General features: G+C 41.8%; 2 protein-coding genes across 4 annotated transcripts in view; one reads left to right on the top strand and one right to left on the bottom strand.

The window, feature by feature from the left end:
• The window catches only part of ATP8B1 (ATPase phospholipid transporting 8B1), a 126,255-nt gene extending 119,462 nt beyond the window's left edge, over positions 1-6,793 (top strand). Inside the window, exons 24-28 of the mRNA XM_042911788.1 lie at positions 822-905; positions 1,671-1,916; positions 2,236-2,374; positions 4,342-4,472; positions 5,649-6,793. Of these exons, the coding sequence (XP_042767722.1) occupies positions 822-905; positions 1,671-1,916; positions 2,236-2,374; positions 4,342-4,472; positions 5,649-5,873 (825 nt within the window). The 3' untranslated portion in view covers positions 5,874-6,793. The remainder of the gene's footprint in view (positions 1-821; positions 906-1,670; positions 1,917-2,235; positions 2,375-4,341; positions 4,473-5,648) is intronic.
• LOC122204281 overlaps positions 1-25,322 on the bottom strand; it is a 47,890-nt gene that overhangs the window by 3,660 nt on the left and 18,908 nt on the right. The window contains exons 2-5 of one of the 3 annotated variants that reach the window (XR_006195585.1): positions 18,086-18,285; positions 7,869-7,962; positions 6,049-6,122; positions 453-951 (exon numbers count right to left, since the gene is read on the bottom strand). Coding sequence is in view for 2 of the 3 variants with exons in the window: in XM_042911789.1 (XP_042767723.1) it covers positions 5,480-5,506; positions 6,049-6,122; positions 7,869-7,962; positions 18,086-18,285 (395 nt within the window). In the remaining variant the exon portion in view is untranslated. Of the gene's footprint in view, positions 1-452; positions 952-2,298; positions 2,386-4,778; positions 5,507-6,048; positions 6,123-7,868; positions 7,963-18,085; positions 18,286-25,322 lie in introns of those variants that run through there. The other 2 variants (XM_042911789.1, XM_042911791.1) reach the window with 2 other exon arrangements.

The following is a 25,322-nucleotide window of genomic DNA, read 5'->3' as shown; positions in this document are numbered from 1 at the left end:
TGGTATCAGAGGAGCCTTGGGAACCGTGGGTCAGAAGCAACCTTGAACACACGAGGGCCTTCTTCCTGCTCCCATGCAGGACCACCACCACTGGTGGTGACCAGCAGGCCTGTTTCCTCTCTGCCACCCTGAGGATGTGTGTGCGCAAACCCTGTGCATCCTTTTCAGAAGCGTATTTTTTTTAAACGTTTATTTTTGAGAGAGAGCAAACCGGGAGGGGCAGAGAGAGAAGGGGGAACAGAGGATCCAAAGCAGGTTCTGCACTGACAGCACAGAGCCTGACGCGGGGCTCGAACTCACAGCCTGTGAGATCATGACCCGAGCCGAAGTCAGACGCCTAACCGACGGAGCCACCCAGGCGCCTGTTTTTAAAATTCAAATTCTGCTTCACAAAATGTTTAAATAGAAATGCTGGACTTGCAAAGTAAAAGTAAAGAACATTCGAATGATACCTTATGTGCTTCTTGGGCCGGTCTGTGGGTTTATGTATTCCGAATTTGTTAACAAAGGGATACAGAAAGGATCGGCACCAACGTATTTTCCAGCATTCTTCACATAGAATGGACGGACTCCTTTCCCAAAAAATGTTTTGGTGTATGTTCTCCCATTCATTTTAGAAGGAAGGTCTGTTCTGCGGAGTGTGGATTCTGCTCATTCCGTTGAACCCAACTCATACCTTCTGCAGAGGCAGAGGAGTGGGGTTTACTCTGGCAGAAGCCCCCACGCATGCTGGGGGCCTTCCAGTTGAGAAAGAATGCATGTGCATTGACTAGGCCAGCAGCAGGTCTTGGTTGGTGACGCAGACTCTAACCTCCCCACAGACGGCGTACGAGGACTGGTTCATCACGCTCTACAACGTGCTCTACTCCAGCCTGCCCGTGCTCCTCATGGGGCTGCTTGACCAGGTAGGACCCTCGTGCTCACAGGGACACGTCAGGGCAGACCGAGCACCTGTTCGAGAAGCAAAAAGCAAATATTATTTCACTGCATTCTTTTGGTTTCCCCTTCTTCCTGAGAAAACCCTATGGCTGTCCTGTTGCCAGGCAACAAGAGCAACTGTGCTTCCTGTTTTATAGTAAGAAACGAGGATTTCTGTGCCTGGGTTGAATTCATTGACAAAAAAGTGTATTATCTTCCTTTTGGACACGAACAGTTTCTTGTTAAGACACCCAACAGTATAGTATGTCTCTATAACTTACTGTAAACATCAACTATTTTAATACTTCTCTAAACTTAGGTGTTTAATTACCAAACCAGTTCACATTCTATCTGGTAGTGATTCTTGGTACTTAAAGTACTTTAATGAATAAAAAGAATAATTTGGAATTAACCCATCAACTTGTATGTGAAAATACTTTCCCAAAGAATTAATCAGAATCTGTTTTCCCAGGAGGTAAAAATAGCCTCCCTCCTTTTTTTTTGAAATTACTAGTTTGCTTTCTATGAACAGCAAAATAATAAATTTCTACCTATCCTTATCTTAATTAAATATCAAGTAATGGTGAACTAAAGTAAAGAGGTTGGCCTCTGCACACTGCCAACTCATCAGGACTTACCTTGTTGAGTTTTTGCTTTGCTAAAACTGAGTAAGTTGACACTCTTTGCGAGGATGGATCTCGGAGTTCTTCGATTCCTGGTGGATACGCGGCTAATGGTGTTTTCCCTTTAAGGATGTGAGTGACAAACTGAGCCTCCGCTTCCCTGGGCTGTACATAGTAGGACAAAGAGACTTACTTTTCAACTATAAGAGATTCTTCGTAAGCTTGGTGCACGGAATTTTAACATCGATGGTCCTCTTCTTCATACCTCTTGGAGCTTATCTGCAAACTGTGGGGCAGGATGGAGAGGCACCTTCGGACTACCAGTCTTTTGCTGTGACGATTGCTTCTGCTCTTATAATAACAGTCAACTTCCAGGTACATGGCTTTGGTCAAGTGTTCTCTGTATCTGTGAGTTACCAGGATTTCTGTACGTAGACCAGTGCGCATAGCCATCTGGCTGTCACTCTCCCTCCAGCTAAGCCTCTGCCATTTTACAAAACATGAACGCTATCGTCACCCCTTACACCAAGCACATTTCCTACTTCTCACCTGAGCCGAGGGTAGTTTCTGTTTGTTTAGTATTCAAGCCAGATCATGCTTAAGTTGCTGAATTCTGTTTTCAGAATCCTTAGATCCTTTATTTCTTGGTGACTCCCCAAAATGAGTGCTCTGTCTTTCTCTGGTTTCCCAACAGATTGGCTTGGATACTTCTTACTGGACCTTTGTGAATGCTTTTTCAATTTTTGGAAGCATTGCACTTTATTTTGGCATCATGTTTGACTTTCACAGTGCTGGGATACATGTTCTCTTTCCATCTGCATTTCAATTTACAGGTTGGTATTTTCTAAATTCCAAACATAAAGGTGTAAAGAAATGTTATTCGTTTAGATTCTGACATAACTTCTAAGTAAAACACAAGGTGTAAAATTATTGCTAGTGAAAATTAATGTCCTGACTGGCAAATGAATAACAGTGGTGGGCTGGAAGTGTGGTAATGTGACAGTAAGAAAGCAAAATTAAAAAGTTTTAAGATACAATTGTGCATCTGTTCAGTTTTTATCCCCACCCCCCCACCCCCAATCTAATATTGGTAGGTAATGGGAAATTGAGTATGCATGTAAACTATTAATATAATTTAATTTTTTCAAAGCACTATCTGGAAATATGTCACGTCCTATAAAACTTCTCATACATTTTGACCTAGTATTTCCAATTGGAGAAAACACCTTAAGATAAAACATACCAATTTTTGGAAAGGCTAATTTGTACAAAGATTATACCACCACCACGATTCCAATTATTTTTAAAAAGTAGAAATAATTCAAAGACCTAATAAAAATAGTATATTAGCTAATCAAGCTATGAATCATGTATGAGGAAATTCTAGAATTCAAAAGTGGAAAACTGTCACATCATTAGAAAAATGAATGCAGAGCAGTAAGTAAATTTTTGGAAATTAAATACTTTATAGCCGTATAAAATAGGACAAATGATAAATGCTAGAATGAATGTGAATTGCTATTTCATATTTTAAAATTTATAATATCATGAATCAGAATTTATAAATTTCTTAAATAGAGTAGCTTTGAGTTCACAATGGAAAAAATAAATCCCCATGAACTAGTTTCCCTGTAAAAGATGAGTTTGTATTTTTTTTTTTATGACCAGTTGTAAAAAGACCATTGCTATGGTAACCCTTTTCTTGGGATTAAGCTCATTTTTTTTTTTTTTTTTTGCGATTGTTTTTGGTTGCATTGTTTTGTGTTTTAAAAAACTTAGTGCCCTGTTAGAATATTCCCAAAGGGAATGTTTTTAAACACATTTTTAGCCGTATAACAACACATTTTTTCAAAAAAGGCATTTTTATAAACTTACAGTGTAAGTAACAGAAAACACTGTGACAAATTTGGCTCTAGGGGATGTTAATTATAGCTTTAAATTGGGTAGTAATATGATTACCTGGTTGTATGACAGAATTGTTCCTTCCTCTGCCATAAACGAGCAGCGAACTGCAGTGGAAAAAGTATGGCTCTAGTCCAATGGATATGGGTTTTAGTTTAGAAGTGGCCATTGGTAGTTTTGTTACCCTGGGCGAATCTTTTTACTTCTCCACAATTTTCTTATGAGGCAAAGAGGAAACTTATTTATCCCTCAGAGCTGACTAAATGGCATGACTCAAAACACCTAGGGTTAAGACCTGTCATACAAACGGCAGTGCTAATTGTTATTGTTATCTGGAGTTTCAAACTATAAACTTTGAAAAATAAATTCCTGGAAAAATTGAGAAGTATAATAGATTGCCTAATTTTGCGTTTTTACCTAATACGATGTCAACAAACATACTTTTTGTTTTTCGCTTAGTCATTTGCTGATGTACATTTGCCTTCCTGATTTTGTTTTGCTTAGTCCTATTTTATTAAAATTTTTTTTTTAACGTTTATTTATTTTTCAGACAGAGAGAGAGCATGAACAGGGGAGGGTCAGAGAGAGAGGGAGACACAGAATCTGAAACAGGCTCCAGGCTTTGAGCGGTCAGCACAGAGCCCGACACGGGGCTCGAACTCACGGACCGTGAGATCATGACCTCAGCCAAATTTGGACCCTTAACTGACTGAGCCACCCAGGCGCCCCTGCTTGGTCCTATTTTAAAATGTTCATTCCTTCAGCAGTGATGGAATGTTCTGGGGAGGCCAATCTGATTGTAAAATTTTACCATAGACAATGCATGTAAGGGTTACGGAATATTAACTATGTTCTTCAGATAAAGGACCTCTGTGATTCATCCTCCACGTTTTTGCAGGCACAGCATCAAATGCCTTGAGACAGCCATACATTTGGTTGACCATCATTCTGACCGTTGCAGTGTGCTTACTGCCCGTCGTTGCCATACGCTTCTTGTCAATGACCATCTGGCCATCAGAAAGTGATAAGGTATAGAAAAACCAGTATTCTCATTCTGAGTGCCCCTCAGAGAAATCAGAGCGTGTCCCCACAGCAGCTTTCCTGCAAAATTCTAAACTCATGGGAAGTTTGGTATGGAGGTTTATTTAATACTACTTCTCTTTAACTCCGTCTTGCAAAGAAGTCCTTTGGGACAGGGATTTTTCTTTTCATGCTTTTTATTTTAAACATTATCAAAGGGAGAATAGTATAATGAAGCCCCACATGTCTATCCCCTAATTTAACAATTACAATATTAACATTTTGCCCTGCAAATAGGTTGGGGTATGTACTTACGTATAGAAAATGCCACCTCTTCTGGTGGAATGTCTGAGCCACAAGTTGTTCAAACAATGTATCACTTCAATTCACATAATCAGCAGCAGGCTTCAGGCTCTGGTGACTGAGCACCTAAACGTCTGTCAAAAGCACTGGGGTTCTTTCCATCTCTCCCCTCTGCTATCCTCATTATGAGCTTCACCTTGAAGTTGGGGGGATGGCTACTGCAGTTCCAGGCACCTCCTTCTGACACACCCCTGTCCAGATGAAGACAGGAGACTGCTCCATAGCTCTCTCTTAGCGGCCCGAGAATTGTGCCTGGGAGGGCCCAGGCCACATCATGCAGATCTCCTTAGCCAGATGAGGTCACACGGCCATCGCCGGACTCGTGCGGAGCAAGGGAAGTCAATCAGCCCTGCTCCTGGGAGCAGTCTCCACAGCCCAAGAGGGTTGTGACTGTATGCAGGAAAGGTGTTCTTGACTCTACTCCTTCTTCATCAGGAAGGAGAGAGAAGATGCTAGGCAAGCAACCTTCAGTGCCCCCTAGATATTCTCCCATGTCTGTTGACCACAAGATGCAGTAGCAACAAGGGGAAGAGAACGACGGAATTTTCTCTCGAACCTGTCCCAGTCTAATTTGTCAGTGGCAAAGAGCAGTAGCGGAGGCGAGTGGGAATTTCGGCTCCCCGTTTTCTAGAAGGTCCGAGACCTTGAAAGTGTTACGTAACCGCTCGGCGTGCCATCCCCTGTAAAAGGAGCACGGCGATGCCGCCTTAAACAAGACAGCCTTCAGGAGGGACCCCACCCCCTGGGCTAAGTTAGTGCCCGTCCACCTCCGCCACCACAACCCTTCCATTTCATTGTCGGCCTCGCCCCCTCCCCTCGCAGATCCAGAAGCACCGCAAGCGGTTGAAAGCGGAAGAGCAGTGGAAGCGGCGGCAGCACGTGTTCCGCCGGGGCGTGTCCTCGCGGCGCTCCGCCTACGCCTTCTCGCACCAGCGCGGCTACGCCGACCTCATCTCCTCCGGGCGCAGCATCCGGAAGAAGCGCTCCCCGCTGGACGCGATCATAGCCGAGGGCACCGCGGAGTACCGGCGGACTGTGGAGAGCTGATGCGGCGGCGAAGCCGGCACACACACACACGCACACAGATGTCTATTTTTGTATGAAAAACTCTCAGGACTTTTTAAAAAACCAAAAACTGAATTTGTCACGAGGATGTTAAAGACAACAACTTTTGTAACAAACCACTTGGGCTGGACTATTGCAACGGCGAAGCCAAGAATACCTTTTCAAAAGTCCTCTTGTTCAACTGCTTGTGTTCATTAGGCTTCAGAGGGGATGTCGTAATCCAGTCTCGATCTGGGACAGCAGAATTAGAAACTGGCTTATATTTCAGTGCAAATGGTACCGCATTATAAAATTACAATGAGATCATTCCTGCCTGGGATCTTCAACATACATAACCAGAGGTTACTTTTTTTTTTTTTTGCCCCATTGGGTACCTTCTTAACAAAGACCGTTTATTTATAATGGCCACGACAGAAAAAATGCTGAATGTTCATCACCTGGAAGATAATGAGCTGCATGGTTTCATGTTCTCCTGTTGGTTCAGTCAAGGAAAATCACTTCACATTTCATAAGTACAAGGTTTCAGTCTGCTTCGGTTTACTACCAGGTTAAAAGTGTGCATCACCTACGTTTACTCTTACTACTACATATTTTAGCCACTTCCTTCCCTCCATTTTGAAAAGATGCATTTAAATATTTATGGACTTTTTTTTTTAAAGTTCTTAAAAACTAAGGGTAGCCGTGATAAATTGTGACTTTGTAACGCTTTCTTTTGAAAAGCAAACTTTGTGTCTGCCTACATGTGTTTTATAAGGGATTTGAACAGAGACCTCACTTTTTCACTTGTCTTCAGAGAAAAAAAGGCTGTTGGCAGCCACATTTCTAACAGAGTATCCTTTAAAATTGAAAATGATTTTAAGCAATTATGGAAACTATCCTCAAAGAGGCAAAAGTTATTTTTCTCGAGGCTTTTCACACGCTAGTTTTTCACATGCTAGTTCCCATATTCTAGTGAAGATACAGAAGTGTTTTCAATAATTCTGTTCTTTACCATTAGGCTGTGAATGTTCACAATACCTGTCCCTTTGAATTCCTATGAGGAAATCACAACATGTATAATCATTCATATTCCAGGAATGATAAAAGAATGTATGGCTCTTTATTCTATGGAAGTAAAGTTCTGGAAGTTTACAACTTTTGTACATAAACTGTAAATTGTTCTTCTTTCTTTCTTTGGTAAAGAAAAGTTTGCTTGTATTCTTCGTTTCCTCTCCTGTTTTGTGAATTGTGGGAAAGGTCGACAACGCAAATGTGTCAAAGACTTACACTGCTGGGTGCAATATTAACAATTGTAAAATGCAAATTGCTTTGGATAAATTATTTCTATATTCTGTAAATCAGATTTAATGTATATTTTTGTTTAAAAAATAAATGCTTTAGTAAAATCTTTGGAAAGGATATTTCAAGTAGGGTATGTGACAGAAGAATCTAGGTCTGCAAGGTTTCTAAAGAAACGCAGGGGTCCTTTGGTGAGAAATACAAGTTAGGGGCAGGGTATTGAGTATTAGGGGAGAAGCTACTGAGAGAAAGCCATTAGACCTGAAAGGTGGTGGGTATGGATTTATATTTGGCCAGACCAATTGTTTCAAGGGAGGGTGGATCTTAGCATACTTAGATGAGGCACGATTTTTTAAAATGACCTAGGTTCTGAAACCAGAATAAAAACATAGGTAACTTTCCACCTATGGGGCTGGGAAGTGAGCAAATGATCAAAGGGGAATCAGGATGCTGAAGGGCAGGAGAGCAGAGGAGGCAGACCTGAGGCTTGAGTCTGGGAGGGCTGAATGGGCTGAGCCAGCTGCAGTACAGGCAGGCAGCTCCCGGACAGTGACCCCACTAAGGAAATGGGACTGTGACACAGAGAAGGAGGTTCTCTGCAGAAAGACATCGGTGGGGGGCTTCTTTGGGAGGCACAATTGCCAGCAGATGACAGTTTCAGCCTAGGGGTGCTTTATATGGTGCGAGATCAGGACCTACCTCTTTCCTGTTCCACAACTGACAGTCTCCTGGAGGAGATCTTCATGTCCGGATCTTTGGAAATGGGGTAAAAGGAGATGGGACAGATTAGACCCTGCAACAGAAATTGTATGAGAAAAAGTTCTGGGCAGACCTGGGAGATAATCCCTCAAAAAAAGGAAAAAGAAAAAAAAAAAAAAAAGGCCACTTTTCTTCCTAGGATGTCCTACTGTATTTATATTGGTTGAGGAGTATACTGTTTTAATCAAAGAGTGCCACCTAAGGGTTCATACTGATGATCAGTACCAGAAACTCCAATAACGATATCCAGTGGGGATAAAATGGCTCTAAAGAGGCTCCAAGGTGATAGCAAAACATACCTTAATGGAGTCTGTATTTTAAGTTGTTGCCTTCATGTGATGTGGATGAAGCTTAGTAAAACCGTAAGACGGTTTCTCAAAGTCTTATCAGAATCTGCTTGAAAGTTATAGCTACAATAAAACTTCTGGTGCATTTATAATTACAAAAAGGCCTATGAAAACACTGTAAAAATTGACTGTCTTCACTTAAATAGGCATTTCTTCAAAGAGGATATATACACGGCCAACAAGGGTATAAAAACGTCCTCAACATTAGTCATTAGGGAAATGCGAATCAAAGCCACAGTGAAATACCATTTCACACCCACTAGGATAACTATAAAAAAAAGGAAGGGCACCTGGCTGGCTCAGTCAGTAGAGCGTGCGACTCTTGATCTCAGGGTTGTGAGTTCAAGCCCCAAGCTGGGCTTGGAACTTACTTTAAAAAAAAAAAAAAAAGTGTTGGCAAGGATGCAGAGAAACCGGATCCCTCGCCCGCTGCCAGTGGGAATGTGAAGTGTTGCACCCACTGTTGGCACAGTTTGGCAGTTCTACAACAGGAACAGGATTACCATAGAAACAGCAATTGTCCCAAGTAGGTATATATATACCCCAAAACCTTGAAAATAAGCACTCAGATACCTGTACGTGAATGTTCACAGCAGCACTTACAACAGCCAGAAAGGAGAAACAACCTAAACGTCCATCGACAGATGACTGGATACACAAGGGATTTACATATAATGGAATATCATTTAGTCAGAAAAAGGAATAAGGCTCCTTCAAGATGGAGACATAGAAAGATCCCGAACTCCTCTCCTCCCACAGACACGCCAGATGTACAGCTACAAATGAACAATTTCCTCTGAAAACAAAAGCTGAGGGACTCCTTACATCGGGCAAACAACTCGCACTGAAGTGTTTAGGAAAGGCAGAGATGCAATCTTGCCGAAAACCCCACCCCCAGCATTGGAAATCCAGAGCTTCTCAGGGAGGAGTGAAGGGTTTGAACCCTACGTCGGGAACCCCAACTTCTAAGACCTACCGCTGAGAGATAAGCCCCTGAAACTTACAGCTTTGAAAGCCCACAGGGTTTGCATCCCTGAGACCCAAAAGGCTATTGTGCAAACTGAGAAATGGCTGTTGAAGGGCTCAGGCCCCTGGACTCACTGGCACCAGGCCCAGTGCAGAAGCGGCCAGACTTTACGTGAAAGCAGCTTCTTTACCTATCTTAAAGCATCGGCCTGAGAGGCAGGCATCTAATTCAGCACACATCTAGGGGCCTGCCGGCATACTCTCCAAGGATGGAGGCCAGTAGACACTTTAAAAAAAATTCTTTTTAATCCAGGCTCCTTCTTTTTTTCCCCCAGCAGGCATCATCTTTATGCCCTCCCTCCGCTGCCCTCCAGAGCACCAGTATCTCCCAGAGGGGAGCTGTTACATGCACCTGGTATTGGTTTTATACCGGGTGTCTCCGTTTTTGCTACTGCCACCCAGTGTGAACGCCCCTTGGGTCACCTGGCTCTGGGGGCCAGCAGCGCCTGCATTCTGGGGACCCACAAGACTGTAACAATTGGAGAGACAGTTCATGGCCAGCTAACACCACGGCAATATCTGCCCAGTCTTCCTGTGATAAAGGACTGTTGTGGTTGTCCTGGAGCTTCAGCCTGAGGGGCAGGCTTCTGGCTTGGCACACGTCCGGAGGCCCATTGACGGACTCTCGGGGAAGGGAGCCTGGTGGACATCACGCTTGCCCTCTTTCTCTGCCTCACTCCGGCTTGTCAGTATCTCCCAGAAAGGAATTCAGACCCTCATCGGGTGCCCCGATTCTTGCAGGTGCTGCAAGGTGACATCTCTAGACCGCCTGGCCGTGGTGGCCGACCGGCTAATGAGTCACACAGGACTGTCACCAACAGAGAAAGAGTTTTTGACTGTCTACCATTTCCAGAGCAAAGCAAGAGGCAACGGTCCAAAGAGCCCAAACTTTCTGTGAAAGAGGCCTATTAGCTAATCTCCATGGCTACGTCTGAGGGATAGACTTGCAATCAAACACACATCTAAGGGCCGACTGCAAACCTTTCCGGAGACCTCAGACGGCTATCTTTCTGTTCTCTTTCTGCCGTGCTCCAGTATCTCCCAGAGGGGAGCTTATACAACGTCTGGTGCCCCGTTTTTACGTCTGCTGCCTTGTTTTCTGCAGCTACCACCTCACGGATGCCCCTTAGCTGCTCCGCTCTGGTGGCCAGCAGGGTCGGCATCCCTGTATCCCGTGCAACTGACTGCCACAAATGGGCAGACAGTCTCTGGACTGCTGCAAACCTCAGGGCACAATACAGACTGAAACACACCCCCCTTCTTCCTGTGAGAAGGGACTATTTGCGTGTCCTGGAGCTTTCGACCGAAGGGGCTGGCTTTTGGTTTGACATACGTCTAGAGACCTACTAAGATGCTGTACTTAGCCGGTAAGTCAGTAGATTCCGCCCTGTGCCCTCCATCTGCCTTGCCTCAGATAGCTGGTATGTCCCAGAAAGGAGCTCATATAGTTGCCTGGCACCCTAATGTTTGTGACTGACGCTCAGGGTGCCCAGCCTAGGTAGCTGGCAGGACCTAATGCTTGCAGTCCTATAGGACTATATATATTTGTATACTTTAAAAGCTGCTGCCTGACAGTCTGATTTACGTACAATCAGCCTGAATCTAGGTGCTGACTTAGGTCCTCCTCCAAGGGACAGCTCAAGAATACAATAAATGAACTGAAAAATAACCGGAGGGGTTCAACAGTAAACTGGATGAAGAAGAAGAAAGGACGTGAAAACTCAAATACAGGGCAGACAGAACTCAGCCAATCAGAGCAGCAAAAATAAGAAGAAGAAAAAAAAAAAACCAACAATGTAGAAAAGAGAACTTATAGGACTTATGAAATAACATCAAACAGACCAATATTTGTATTAAAAGGTTCCAGAAGAAGGAGAAAAGAGAAAGGGGCAGAAAGCTCATCTGAAGAAAGAACAGCTACCTGAAAATTTCTCTAAGCTGGGGACAGAAACAGAAATCCAGATCCAGGAAACCCTGAGAGTTCCAAATACAAAGCTGAAGAGACTCAAACGCATTATAATTACAATGTCAAAAGTTAAAGACAAGGAAAGAATTTTAAAAGCATCAAAAGAAAACCAATTTCTTATGTAAGAGGGATTTTCCTCCGTAAGATCAGATTTTTCAGGAGAATTTTGGTGACCAGAAGGGAGTGTTATTCAAAGTGCTGAAAGAAAAAAACTTCCAGCCAAGAATACCTACTGTACCTGACAATGTTTTCATTCAGAATTTAAGGAGATAAAAAGTCTTCCAGACAAGCAAAAAGAAGTTCATTAACACTATACTAGCTTTAGAAGAAATTTAATTTTCTTTTTGAGAGAGAGAGAACCAGAGAGGAAGGGGCAGAGAAAGAAGGGAACAGAAGATCTGAAGTGGGCTCCATGCTGAGAGCAGAGAGCCTGATGTAGGGCTCAAACTCACTAACCGTGAGATCATGACCTGAGCCAAAGTTGGACACTCAACCAAACGAGCTACGCAGTTGCCCTGCCTTAGAAGAAATTTTAAAGAGATTTCTTGAAGCTAAAATGAAGGGTGCTAATTAGTAACGAGAAAATACAAAAGTATAAATCTCACTGGTGAAGGTAAATACATAGTAAAATTCAGAGTCTAATGTTGTAAAGGTGGTGGGTTAATCACTTACAAAGCTTGTATGAAAGCTGAAACATGAAGTAGCAAAGATAGCTATAACTACGATAATTTATTAAGGGATACACAAAATACAAAGACTTAAATTGTGAACAAAAACGTAAAACAGGTGGGTGGGGGTTAAAAATGTAGAGCTTTAGAAGATGTTCAAACTTAAGTTCTTATCAACTTAAACCACACTGTTATAAGTTGTTACATGTAAGCTTCACAATAACCAGGAAGCGGAAACCTACAGTAGATACACAAAAGATAGAAAAAGAATCAAACATACCATTATAGAAAATCACCAAATCACAAGGGAGGAGAATAAGGGAAAAAGAAAAGAACTACAAAACGGCCAGAGGACAATTGACAAGGTGACAATTAAGTACATACATATCAAGAATTACTTTAAACATAAAAGAACTAAATTCTTTAATCAAAAGACACAGAAGGGTGCCTGGGTGGCTCAGTCGGTTAAGCATCCCACTTCGGCTCAGGTCATGATCTCGCAGTTTGTGAGTTCGAGCCCCACATCAGGCTCTGTGCTGACAGCTCAGGGCCGGGAGCCTGCTTCAGATTCTGTGTCTCCTCCTCTCTCTGCCCCTCCCCTGCTCATGTTCTGTCTTTCTCTGTCTCTCAATAACAAATAAACGTTTAAAAAAAAAAAGCCAAATGTACAAAAGACACAGAGTGGCTGAATAGATAAAAGACCCATCTATATGCTGCTTACAACAGATTCACTTCAGATGGAAGGACACACACAGACTAAAAGTGAAGAGATGGAAAAACATAGCCCATGCAAAAGGAAACCTTAAAAAGAAAGCTGGGGTGGCTATAGTTTCAACAAAGATTGTAATAAGAGACAAAGAAGGTCATTATATAATAAAAGGGTCACCCACCAAGAGGATATAGCATTTGTAAATATTTATGCACCCCAGAATGGTAAAATATAGAAAGCAAATATTAACAGACATAATGAGAGAAATAACCAGTAATACAATAATACTACAGTACTTTAACATTCCAATTTCATCAGTGGATAGATCGTCCAGATAGAAAATCGATAAGGAAACACTGGCTTTAAAAAATACATTAGGCCAGATGGATGTAACAAACATATACAGAACATTCCATCCAAAAACCAAGTCTCAAGCGCACAAAGAATATTCTCCAGGACAGATCACATATTGGGCCACGAAACAAGTCTTAATAAATTTAAGAAAATTTAAATCATATCAAGCGTTCTTTTTCTTACTATAATGGATGAAACAAGAAATCGGTTACAAGAAGAAAACTGGAAAATTCACAAATACATGCACATCATACAACATGCCACTGAACAACCCATGAGCAAAAAAATACCAAACAGAAATAAAAAAGTGTTTTGATGAAGATGAAAATACAACATACCAAAACTTATAGGATGCAGAAAAAGCAGTTCTAGGAGGGAAGTTCACAGCAATAAATGCTTACCCCAAGAAACAAGAAAAAATCCAAAAAGGCAAAACCTAACTTTACACACCAAAGAACAAGAAAAAGAGGAGCAGGGCCCAAACTTAGTAGAAGAAAAAAATAACAAAGATCAAAGCAAAGATAAGTGAAATAAAGACTAAAAAAGCAACAGAAAAAGAGAAATGAAAGTAAGCTAGTTTTTGAAACGATAAAATGTGTAAATCTTTAGCTAGACACACCAAGAAAAGATTGGTGCCACAGAAATACAAAGGATCATGACTGACCACTGGGAAAATTATACTCTAAACTGAACAACCCAGAAGAAATGGGAAAAATTCCTGTAAACCTACAATCTATAAGATTGGATCATGAAGAAACAGAAAATCTAAACAGACCAATTTTACTAAACTAGTAAGGAGACTGAAGCAATAATCAAAAACCTCCCAACAAACAAAAGTCCAGGACCAGAGAAGTTCACTGGTGAATTCAAATAATGCCAATCCTTTCTTTTAGAACTCTCCCAAAAAACAGAAGAGGAAAGAGTACTTCCCAATTCATTTTATGAGGCCAGCATTATCCTGATATATACCACAAGAAAATCACAGGCCAATATACTTGATGAACATAGATGCAAAAATCCTCCATAAAATATAGGTAAACAAAATTCAACGACACATTAAAAGGACCATATGCTTAGATCAAGTGGGATTTATTCTAGGGATGCAAAGATGGTTCAACATCCACAAATTAATGTAATATAACACACTAACAAAATAAATGATGAGAATCACAAAATCATCTCAAAAGATGAAAAAAAAAAAGCATTTGACAAAATTCAACATCCACTGATAAAAACTCTCAACAATGTGGGTATAGAGGGAATGTACCTCAACATAATAGAGACCATATATGACAAGCCTGCAAGTAACATGATATTTAAAGGTAAAAAGCTGGAAGTTTTCCCTCTATCATCAAGAACTAGACATGGATACCCACTCTCCCCACTTTTATTCAATAAAGTATTGAAATGCTAGCCAGAGAAATTAGGCAAGAAAAAGAAATAAAAGGCCCACAAACCAGAAATGAAGAAGCGAAACTGTAACTATTTGTCCATGACATGATATTATGTATAGCAAATTCTAAAGACACGACCAAATAATCTGTTAAAACTAAAAAACTCAGTGGAATTACAGGATACAAAATCAGTATAGAAAAATCTGTTGCATTTCAATATGGTAATAACAAAGTAGCAGAAAGAATAATTAAAACAACCGTACTTACAACTGCGTCACAAAGAATACCTGGGAATAAATTTAAGCAAGGAGGTGAGAGAACTGTACACTAAAAAATATAAAATATTGATAAAAGCAATTGAAGATGACATAAATAAATGGAAAGAAATTCTGTGCTCATGGAATAGAAGAATTAGTATTGTTTAAATGCCCACACTACCCAAAGCAATTTATAGATTTAATGAAAGCCTGGTCAAAATTTCAATGGTATTTTTCACAGAAATAGAACAAACAACCCTAAAATTTGTAGGTAACCACAAAAGACCATGATAATCCAAAGAAGTCTCCAGAAGTAAAAACAAAGCTAGTGGAATCATACTCCCTGATTTCAGACTATGTTACAAAACTACAGCAATCAGGGGTGCCTGGGTGGCTTGGTTGGTTAAGCATCCGACTTCAGCTCAGGTCATGATCTCACGGTCCATGAGTTCGAACCCCGCGTCGGGCTCTGTGCTGACAGCTCAGAGCCTGGAGCCTGTTTCAGATTCTGTGTCTCCCTCTCTCTCTGCCCCTCCCCTGTTCATTCTCTGTCTCTCTCTGTCTCAAAAATAAATAAATGTTAAAAAAAAAAAAAAAAAAAACTACAGCAATCAAAACAGGGTGATATTGGCATAAAAACAGACACATAGATCAATGCAACAGAATAAAGAAATAAACCCACACACATATAGTCAATTAATTTACAAAAAAAGAGCCAAGAATATACAATGGGGAAAGAACAGCCTCTTCAATAAATGGCGTTGGGAAAATTGGACATCCACACGCAAAAGAATGAAGCTGGGCCAGTATCTTACATAATCCACAAAAATACACTCCAGGGAAGATGGTGGAGGAGGATCCTAGGTTAACCTTGTCCACAGATACACCACCCACACTCGTGTAACTGACCCAGAAAATGACCCAAGGACTGGCAGAATGGCTCTTCAGAGGCAACTGTAGAAAGGAGGCTACATCCAAAATGGTAGGAAGGGCAGAGCCGGTTAAAAAGCAAACCAACCTACGAGACTAATCACAAATGGGAGGGACACACTGTGTGCACAAAGGGAAAGGAACAGATCCCACACCAGGCACTCTGGACACAGGGGACCTACACTGGGAAGACAAATCCCCATAACATGTAGCTTTGAGGACCAGAGGGGCTTAACTTCGAGTTTGTACAATTAGTGGGGCTTAACGCCAGAACTTTAAAAATCAGTGGGTTGTCTCTGGGAAAGCCGGAAAGCAAGGGCATAGGAAACGGTCCCTACCATATACAGTGTATATATACAGTGTGTGTGTGTGTGTATATATATATATATATATATAGATATATGTATATATATATATATACAGTGTATATATACAGCGTATATATACATACAGTGGAATAGTACTCAGTAATGAAAAAGAATGAAATCTTGCCACGTGCAACAACGTGGATGGAACCGGAGGGTATTACGCTACGTGAAATAAGTCCGAGAAATTCATAAAGGTTTTCACTCATATGTGGAATTTGAGAAACTTAACAGAAGACCACAGGGGAAGGGAAGGAAAAATAAGTTACAGAGAGGGAGGCAAATCAGAATAATCTTAAATACAGTGAACAAACTGAGGGTTGATGGGGGTGGGGTTTGAGGGGCAGGGGAAATGGGTGATGGGCACTGAGGAGGGCACTTGTTGGGATGAGCACTGGGTGTTGTATGTAAGTGACGAATCACAGTAATCTACTCCTGAAGCCAAGACTACATTGTGTATTAGCTAACTTGACAATAAATTATTAAAAAAAAAAAAACACACCACCAACAAAAGATAATATAAAACAAACAAAAAACAAAACAAAAAAATCCCCCCCAAAGAAGCAGCAGTTTGAAAAGTGCCTGGGGTACACGGGAAGGAGATTTATTTACTAACCTCAACACATGCACCGGAGTGGCAGACATCTTTGGGAACTTCTCCAAGAACCAAAGAGCTGGTGGGCACTATCTGCCCTCACCCCAGCCTAGACACACAGCCAGCTGTGGGAACCAACGTGAACCCTCACCACCTAGCTTGCTAACACCACATCCTGCCCCTGCATTCTCCTGTGGACTACCCGATCCGACTGCCCCGCTCGGCGGGAGTCCATGCAAAGCGACACCACAAGCTTCTCCTTGTGCAAGCGGCTCCCTACCAGCCACTCCAAGGTGACTCCTGCCCTGGGGACAGGGGAAAGTAACCGGCAAGAGGCTGGGTGCAGACATCTGATCTGACCGCTGGCCCTGCCTATGAACAAAAGCCTCACAAGGAGCAGTACAAAGAGAGAGCCCGGTAGTTCCGGGTCACCACAACCCCAGCAGACTGACTGGGGACAGATGTCAGGTCTGACTGCGGGCCCCGCCCATCAGTAAAAGCCTCTCAGGGGGCAACACAGGGAGAGCGCCCTGAAGTTCAGTGTGACCAGTTCTGGCAGATGGGCTGAGGGCAGGCATCTGGTCTGACCCAACTCAAGCCCAGGGCAGCCCCACACTGGCCCCTTAAGAGCGCTGGGGACCAAACTCTGCCCTCAACAGGCAAAGAGGGCCACTGCAGACACCTGGACTGAAGGCGAACACGGCTCAACCACAACAGCAGGGCACACACTTCTCGAGCCTCTGTCCCCATCTGTGGGAGGAGGAGCAGTGTGGGCTTCTCTGTGGCCTCGCCGCTAGAATTTATTGCCTACTTAGATATCATTGTTGCCTCTGTGAAGACCCCCTAAATAATACGTGGGCTCCCAGGAAAGCATTACTTTAACATTTATCAGGGACAAAATGATTCAACCAAATCTCAAAGCATGGGACCTCTCCCTGCCCTGAGCCCACATTGTACATCTGCTTTATTTTTTTAAAAAATCACCAAAAAGCATTCCAAACGTAAAGATAAAAAACCTTCCTGGTTCCCATAATATTAAAAAGTCATTCAGCCTTGGGGCACCAGGCTGGCTCAGTTGGTTAAGCGTCCGACTTCGGCTCAGGTCACGATCTCGCAGTTTGTGAGTTCGAGCCCCGCGTCAGGCTCTGTGCTGACAGCTCGGAGCCTGGAGCCTGTCTCCCTCTCTCTCTGCCCCTTCCCCAGCTCACACTCTCTCACTGTCTCAAAAAGAAATAAACATTAAAAAAAAATTTTTTTTTAAAGTCATTCAGCCTTGCACATACTAAAACCACGAGAGAAAGTCTAGAATTTTCTAGAATGCTCTTTGTCATAATAATTTGTAATCTTTATGTGAAAAAAACCATATAACCCTGCACCAAATGTTCCTTCCCCAGAGCACTCTCTTCTTTGTGAAGACTGTGTATCCTGGACAGCCGTACTAGCTTGGGCTCAACTCACTCTTTTCCTTTTTAAAAATTTTAAAAAGGTTTGTTCATTTTGCATTAACATTTCCCGGCACAGCTGGCAGGACATCAGAGCAACTCACCTGAGAACACCTGGGGGTCGCCTGGACCCCGGCTGCTCCGTGCCAGCACCGGCCCCTTGTGCCACTGCGGTTTCTCAGCACCTCACAGGTGTATCGGGGGACTTCTCCTGATACCCGGACCTCCTCAATTTGAGTTGATGATCCTGACTTCGATTCCAGCTGTTGATGGTTACTGGTAGTGTTCTCCAGGTGGGAATAACCTAAAGGAGTTGATGGATTATTTGTTTTAATTCGGCATTACACAAATTGATGTTTTAATAGAAGGCTTGTGTAAATTTTCTGGCTAATAATATGAGAGTCTAAATCATTCAGCTCCAAAGAGAACTGAGTGGGAACAGACTCTGTACCTCTCTCCTCAAAGAAGGGAGACCTGAGACGGACCTCGTCTGTTTCTGTAGCCTGCATAAGGGTGGGAGGATTTAGTTTCCACACATCTCAGCCTGCTGGGGCGAATTCTGTCTGATAGGCACACTTACAGTTGTGATCCTGTATCTAAAGGGAAAATCTGTTTTATCGTGACACTGCTGAGCCTATGTATGTTTTGAGCTCAGTAACAAGATGGCCACTAAATGGATCGTTAAATCATCACACCGTCTCGCAACCGGAGTTACTCTGTCAGAGATCAAATACACGAGATGAGATTCCCTACATTCAGGCTTTTAAGCTCCCCCATGATAAAGATGCTTCATTGCATCGTTATTGCTCCCCAAGCAGGGGAGCTCAGGCCCCGGGCTTCCGCCTGTGCACAGAGGGGCCGCACCCCAGATCCTATACCCTGAGCCTGGGGCACTGTGACCACTTCTAAAAATACTTCTTTTAAAATTAAAAAAAGAAAAATAAAGATGCTTCAGGGGAAGTGACCCAACTGAAGGACCAGAGAGACAAGTGTGGACAAAAATCCAATAAGACACCTGACCCCCTTCCCAAAAGTCGGAATGAGGAAGAGGAGGAGGGAGACAGGCAGACACTGGACGTCCTAAATCCACCGCCCCAAGCCCAGGCACCAGAACCAAAGTCCAACCCACGGCCTGCTCCTCCAGCTCCTCGAAAGGGCTGAAAAGCAACCAGGGGAAATGCCCGTTTCGCAGGAGGGAGAGATAGGAAACAGATGGAAAAGGGTTAGTCCAAACTTTGAATCTGCCTCTGGCCTTGCCGGGGGGTGCCCCTGCCACCTCTGCCTCTACCTCCCCCCTCCTCCTGTTCCTGTACCTCCACCTGGGCTACTCCTATATGATCCTCGGGCCGTCAACACCAGCAGCTCCTGCTCCCCCCACCCTCACTATCAAGGAGCAAAAAGCACCCCAAGCTGTCGGGCTACTTCCTTATGAGGTTCAAACTGAAGCACCTCCCAAATCAGCGTGAAGGGGCCCAAAGACTTCCCTGGACTCCAGTGGCCCACTTCAGATTTCCCCACTGGAGCTCCAGATAAAATTGACAGTGGGGAAGGAATTGACTTTTTTTTTTTTTTTTTAAAGGTTTTATTCTCAAGTAATCTCTACACCCAATATGGGGCTCGAACTTGCAACACTGACGTCAAGAGTCCCATGCTCCACCCACTGAGCCAGCCAGGTGCCCCAATCAACTTTTTGGTAGACACAGGTGCAACATATTCAATATTAAAGCTACTTCAAGGTTGTTGGTTTCATTAAAATAGACATGAGTTTTAGAGTTATCAAGATCAAATATAATACAGATATCAGCTTTTACTCTACCTGAATTTATGAGCTAAATTTGTGTTGTATCTGTTGCAATGTCTCAACAATGACTTAAAATGATTGATTTTGTCACATGCAGTTCACATGGGTAATTGTAAGAACAAGTGGGTTAAACATATAAAAAGGTTTATAGCTTTCAAAATCTTTAGTAGCCTTGAAGTTTTGCTAGGTAATTAAATGATAAATTGGTTCAAACTCATTGGATATCTAAGCCTTTTCCAAATAAGATAAAATGAAACATTAAATACTAAACACAGGTTTACCTACACTGTCTTATTATAAGAAAACTAAAAGATCAATTTGGGTTTGTTAATAAATACGTTTTATGCTTTATTAAAAGACTGTACTATGAAGAAATATGGTTTTAGAAATTATGAAATATATTCATAAATGTGCCAATCTACGGAACACGGCGGGTGGGGGGGTACCTGGGTGGCTTATTTGGTTGAGTGTCTGACTCTTGATTTCAGTTCAGGATCTCACTGTTCATGGGTTGGAGCTCACATTGGGCTCTGTTCTGACAGTGTGGAGCCTGCTTGCGATTCTCTCTCTCTCTCCCTCTCTCTCTCTGCCCCTCTCCCACTCATACATACACACTCTCTCTGCCCTGCCCCTGCTTGTGCACTCTCTCTCTCTCTCAAAATAAATAAATAAATGGTAAAAAAATCTTTAAAGAATACTAGTGTAACAGTTCACAATTGCTTACTACTCAGTTTCTACTAGAAATTAAGGTTTCTAAGCATGAAAAATACTGATAAATGTAATTGAGACTACTAGAAATAATAAGGAAAACATCTCTGTACTCAATCAAGGGATGTTAGAGATATGTTTTTGGTAAGATAAAGTATGGAGAATAAAAATACATTTTTGTTGAGGGAAAAGAAAGTCATTATGTCCTGAAATGAGACTGGTTAGAGACAAAAAAAAACTTAGGGCAAAATCTGAATGAAAAAGAAAAGTTGTAGGTTTGTAAAAGGTAATCTCTGGAAAAAAAAATTTATGAATGTTCAGAACAAAAACTGGGATGGAGGAGTCTTAAAAGTACACTAATATAAGATTGAAATTTGGTTTTTCCCTCTATGAAAAAAGCAAAGTTTTCCTGGATTGTTGGTCTGCTCTTGATAAATTATAAACAAAGTTTTTTGTTTTCCTTTATCTGCCCAGAAAAAAACAAGATTTCTATATTTGGTTTTATCAGGGCCTTGATTACTTAAGAAAACTAAATCCTCTCAACATTAAAAGAGCTAACTTTCAGGGTGCCTGTGTGGCTCAGTCAGTTAAGCACCCGACTTCGGCTCAGGTCATGATCTCACGGTTCATGGGTTCAAGTCATGTGTTGGGCTCTGCACTGACAGTATGCAGCCTGCTTGGTATTCTCTCTAGCTCTCTCTTTGCCCCTCCCCGATTCATGCTTTCTCTCTCTCTCAAAATAAAGTTTAAAAAAAAAAAAAAGGAGCTAACTTTTGCTAACAACTATATAACCCTATATATTTGCCTTTGTAATCTTCTGTTGCCACCTTGGTTGAATAATTAAATATTGTTTTATAATAATCTATGATCCTACTTAGGTATGTTCTTTAGAACCTTCTGAGGTTTATAGCAAACTTCCCCAAAATGCAAATTCTAAATTAAAGGCTTTTTAACTAATTAGGCTTGTCTATTTGGTGTGTTGTTACACGAGAAGTTTGCACAAACGGTGATAAATCTGAGGCTCTATTGTGTGAGTGAATGCTGTTTATTGTGTGAGTAAATGCTGTGAGTAAATGTTCCAGCAAGTATATAAGATTCCTAAAATTTTAATATGTTCTGGAACAACGTTATCACTTAAAATTCTAATTATTAAAGTGCTGTGCATCACAAAAATAACCAAATTTTCTTGTCACCTGTTTTATAAGGGACTCTCATTGGATTTTTAACCATGCCCATTTTTGAGTTCTGCCATTTACAGTTACATTCTGATGCTCTTGCAAATGTGTTCCAGCTTCAAGAAGATTCATAAAAAGAACTTTTTACAAATACAAATTTGTGGTATCTTCAAGATCATAAAGCTAAACTGGGTAAGAATTTCTGGAACTAAGGGAAAAGCTGCATTCACACAAAATAGGAATTAATAACATGGGACTAAGTGAACTGAAAAATATTATAGTTATTATGACTTATTGGAAACACTGCTCGTTATCTAATGTTTGCTCTTTCAGATTTAAGGAAAATTTTTCTCTTATGACATCTATTACTTACAGATATTTGATAAAATATTCCTTTGTAAACAAACTGAAACATTTATCTTTTCTCTCTACCTGAACCCTCCAGAATTCGTAAGCTCTCAGTGAGTATTCTTTCTTACGTGGCAATTATAATTATTTACATAAGTTCAATAAGAATCTGTTCTCCTTGTAACAGGGCACGATTGGAAACACTGGTTATACAACCAAGGCTTTGACTGGAATGTCATTATTTGAGAGAGACATTCACAGACTCAGATGCGACCAGACAGCTGTAAGGAATGAAGGTTGACTTTATGGAGCCAATAAAGCCCCTTGGAAATGTTAGCCTGACACCTTGCTTCCAGAGTTCCCAGCAGCTTTACCAGGTGAGTAAAGTGCAAGTGCAGGAACCTCAGATTTTGGAGACCTTGAGAAAAGCAACTCACCCAAATCTACACGTATTGAAGGCAAATGTGACAGCACGTATTTGGACTGGTTTCTGGCCTTGAAAGGCGATTAAAAGTTTAATTGGAAATTCCTTATAAAAAGTTCCAGCAAACAAGATATAGCAAACTTACATAGTCAATCAGTATTCTTACTATGCTTATGTAAATAATCAGGCCAAGTTTATTAGGACTGAACTTATTTTTCAAGTAGGTTAATCTTTATTTGGCTATCTTTGATGGAAATGAGAGTGGCTTTAGAGAGAAAAAATTATGTTTCAATAACACCCTTGTGGAAGTTAGATTCTAGTTCTCTCTTTTAATGTTTGTTGTTGGCCTAAGCTAGACAACTTGAGGTAAGATTCAGGGAAACTGTCACAATAGCTCGTGTATAGACAGCCTTAGCACCTGTTACTCTGTGGGGATGATGAAAGGACCCCAAGGGCATATGATTATTTGAACAGCTGGACAAAGGGATGGACTCCCTGACAACTATGTAATTCATCTGTCACCAAAAAGGTCCAGACAAACAGTAGGTCTACTGATTACCAAATTAATCACCTTGGTTGGTTCCTGGATAGGACTAGCTGGGGAAATAATTTACAACAAAGTCACAGCCACCGTGTCCATAGTGGTGGCTGAAACAGGACAGGGTTTTAAACTCATACAAAAATCATTAGACTCTGACTTCAAGCATCTTAGATCACAAATTAGCCTTGGATTATGTCCCAGCTGAACAAGGAGGAATAGGTGCTGTTGTAGATACATCTTGTTTCATTAATGTTTCTTGACAGGTGGAACAGAAGGCTGACATCATCCTCCAACAGGCAACATAATTTTAACAACCCCACTGCCCAAACCACCTGGGACTCCATTAAAGGGGACCTCCCAAATGTTGACTTGGTTCTTGCCTTTTCTTGGGCCTTTAGTGGCCATTTTATTGCTGTCACTTTGTGGGTCCTGTGTTTTTAACCTCCTGGTTGACTTTGTGTCTTCTAGGCTTCAACAATTCCAAGTCAAGCTAATGGTGGTGGAAGGGTTCCAACCTGCACCAGTAGAGGATGATCCCAGTCCTTATAAATCATTAGAACAGTCAGCAAGACACCTCCAGGGCAGGACAGGGACAAGAGACCCCACTCAGCAGGAAGCAGTTTCTGACGATGAGACCTTTGGCCCCTTTTCCATAAGAATAAGGAGGTCACAACACCTGGAGTGGGGATTGAGATGGAGGAGGGACTGGACTTGGGTCCCCTCAACCCTGACTGCTAAATCTGGGGTTCTTTGGTTGCCTCCATAAGGAAGGAAAAAAAAAAGAAAAGCTAAAACTCTGTGCCTCTTGAGTAGTACATCTTGCAGGAATGCGGAGGGGAGATGCTTACTGAAAGGAAGATGCTTACTACAAAGACTGGCAAAGAATGAGTCAAACCAGTCTGTGCCATGATGGACCTCACTGCTGACCTTTCACCAAGTTTCTCCCTCATCATAATACTAAAAATCACACCCAGGGTGGAGATTTAACATCCTAAATACACATACGACTCATAAAAATACATGATCTTTAAGTGCACACGTGTCAAGAAATTCCCCACCTTGGGGCACCTGGGTGGCTCAGTCGGTTAAGCGCCCAAGTCTTGATCCTGGCTCGGGTCATGATCTTGCAGTTCGTAAGTTTGAGCCCTGCACTGGGCTCTGTGCTGTTGGTGCACAGCCTGCTTGGGATTCTATCTCTCCTCTCTGCCCCTTCCCCCACTTGTGCATGCTCTCTCTTCTCTCCCAAAATAAGTAAACATAAAAAATTTTTTTAAAAAGAAGGAAAAAAAGAAATCCCCATCTCTACATGCTTATATGTCACCCTTTTCCCATCGAAGTTTCTTTAAAACTCTTTCTGACCTCTCCTCAAGCCAGCCTGAAGGCTCTTCCCTTTGTGGTGTCTCCCTTGTGCTAGAGCATAAGCCCCAATAAAGGCTTGCCTGGAACTCCTGTTCAGCCTCTTGTCAAATTCTGTTGTTTAGAGAGCCCAAGAGCCAGGATGGTAACAGCACTATAAGACCATTTCTTCATAAGGCTATTACTTTCAAGACCAGGAGGTGTAGATGACTTTCTTAACACACAGAAACAGACACAGAGAGTTTGATAAAATGAAGCAACAAAGGATTATCTCCCAAACGAAAGGACAAAAATCTCAGCAAAAGTGCTAAATGAAACAGAGATAAGCAATATGCCTGATTATCTGATTACTTTGAGAATTCAAAGTAATGGTCATAAAGATACTTACTAAACTTGAGAACAGATTACAGGATTTCACTGAGACCTTCAACAAAGAAGTAGAAAATACTTTTCAGGGGCGCCTGGGTGGTGCAGTCGGTTAAGCGTCCGACTTCAGCCAGGTCACGATCTCGCGGTCTGTGAGTTCGAGCCCCGCGTCAGGCTCTGGGCTGATGGCTCGGAGCCTGGAGCCTGTTTCTGATTCTGTGTCTCCCTCTCTCTCTGCCCCTCCCCCGTTCATGTTCTGTCTCTCTCTGTCCCAAAAATAAATTTAAAAAGTTGAAAAAAAAAAATTAAAAAAAAAAAAAAAAAAAAGAAAATACTTTTCAAAGAATAATCAGACATGAAGAACTCAGTAACTGAAATTAAAAATATACTATAGGGAATAAATAGTAGACTACAGAAAGCAGGAGAATAAATCAGTGAGCTGGAAGACAAAGTAATGGAATCCAACCAAACGGAACAGTTAAAAAATAATAATAAATGAAAATAGGTTAAGGGAACTCAGTGACAGCATCAAGTGTAATAACATTCATATTACAGGGATCCCAGATGGAGAAGAGAGAGGAAAAGGGGCAGAAAATTTATTTGAAGAAATAACAGCTGAAGA

The sequence above is a fragment of the Panthera leo genome, chromosome D3, assembly GCF_018350215.1.
Source record: "Panthera leo isolate Ple1 chromosome D3, P.leo_Ple1_pat1.1, whole genome shotgun sequence".
In the NCBI taxonomy this organism is placed as follows: Eukaryota; Metazoa; Chordata; class Mammalia; order Carnivora; family Felidae; genus Panthera; species Panthera leo.
Note: the sequence above shows the minus strand (reverse complement) of the source record. Positions and strands in the feature narration are given on the sequence as shown.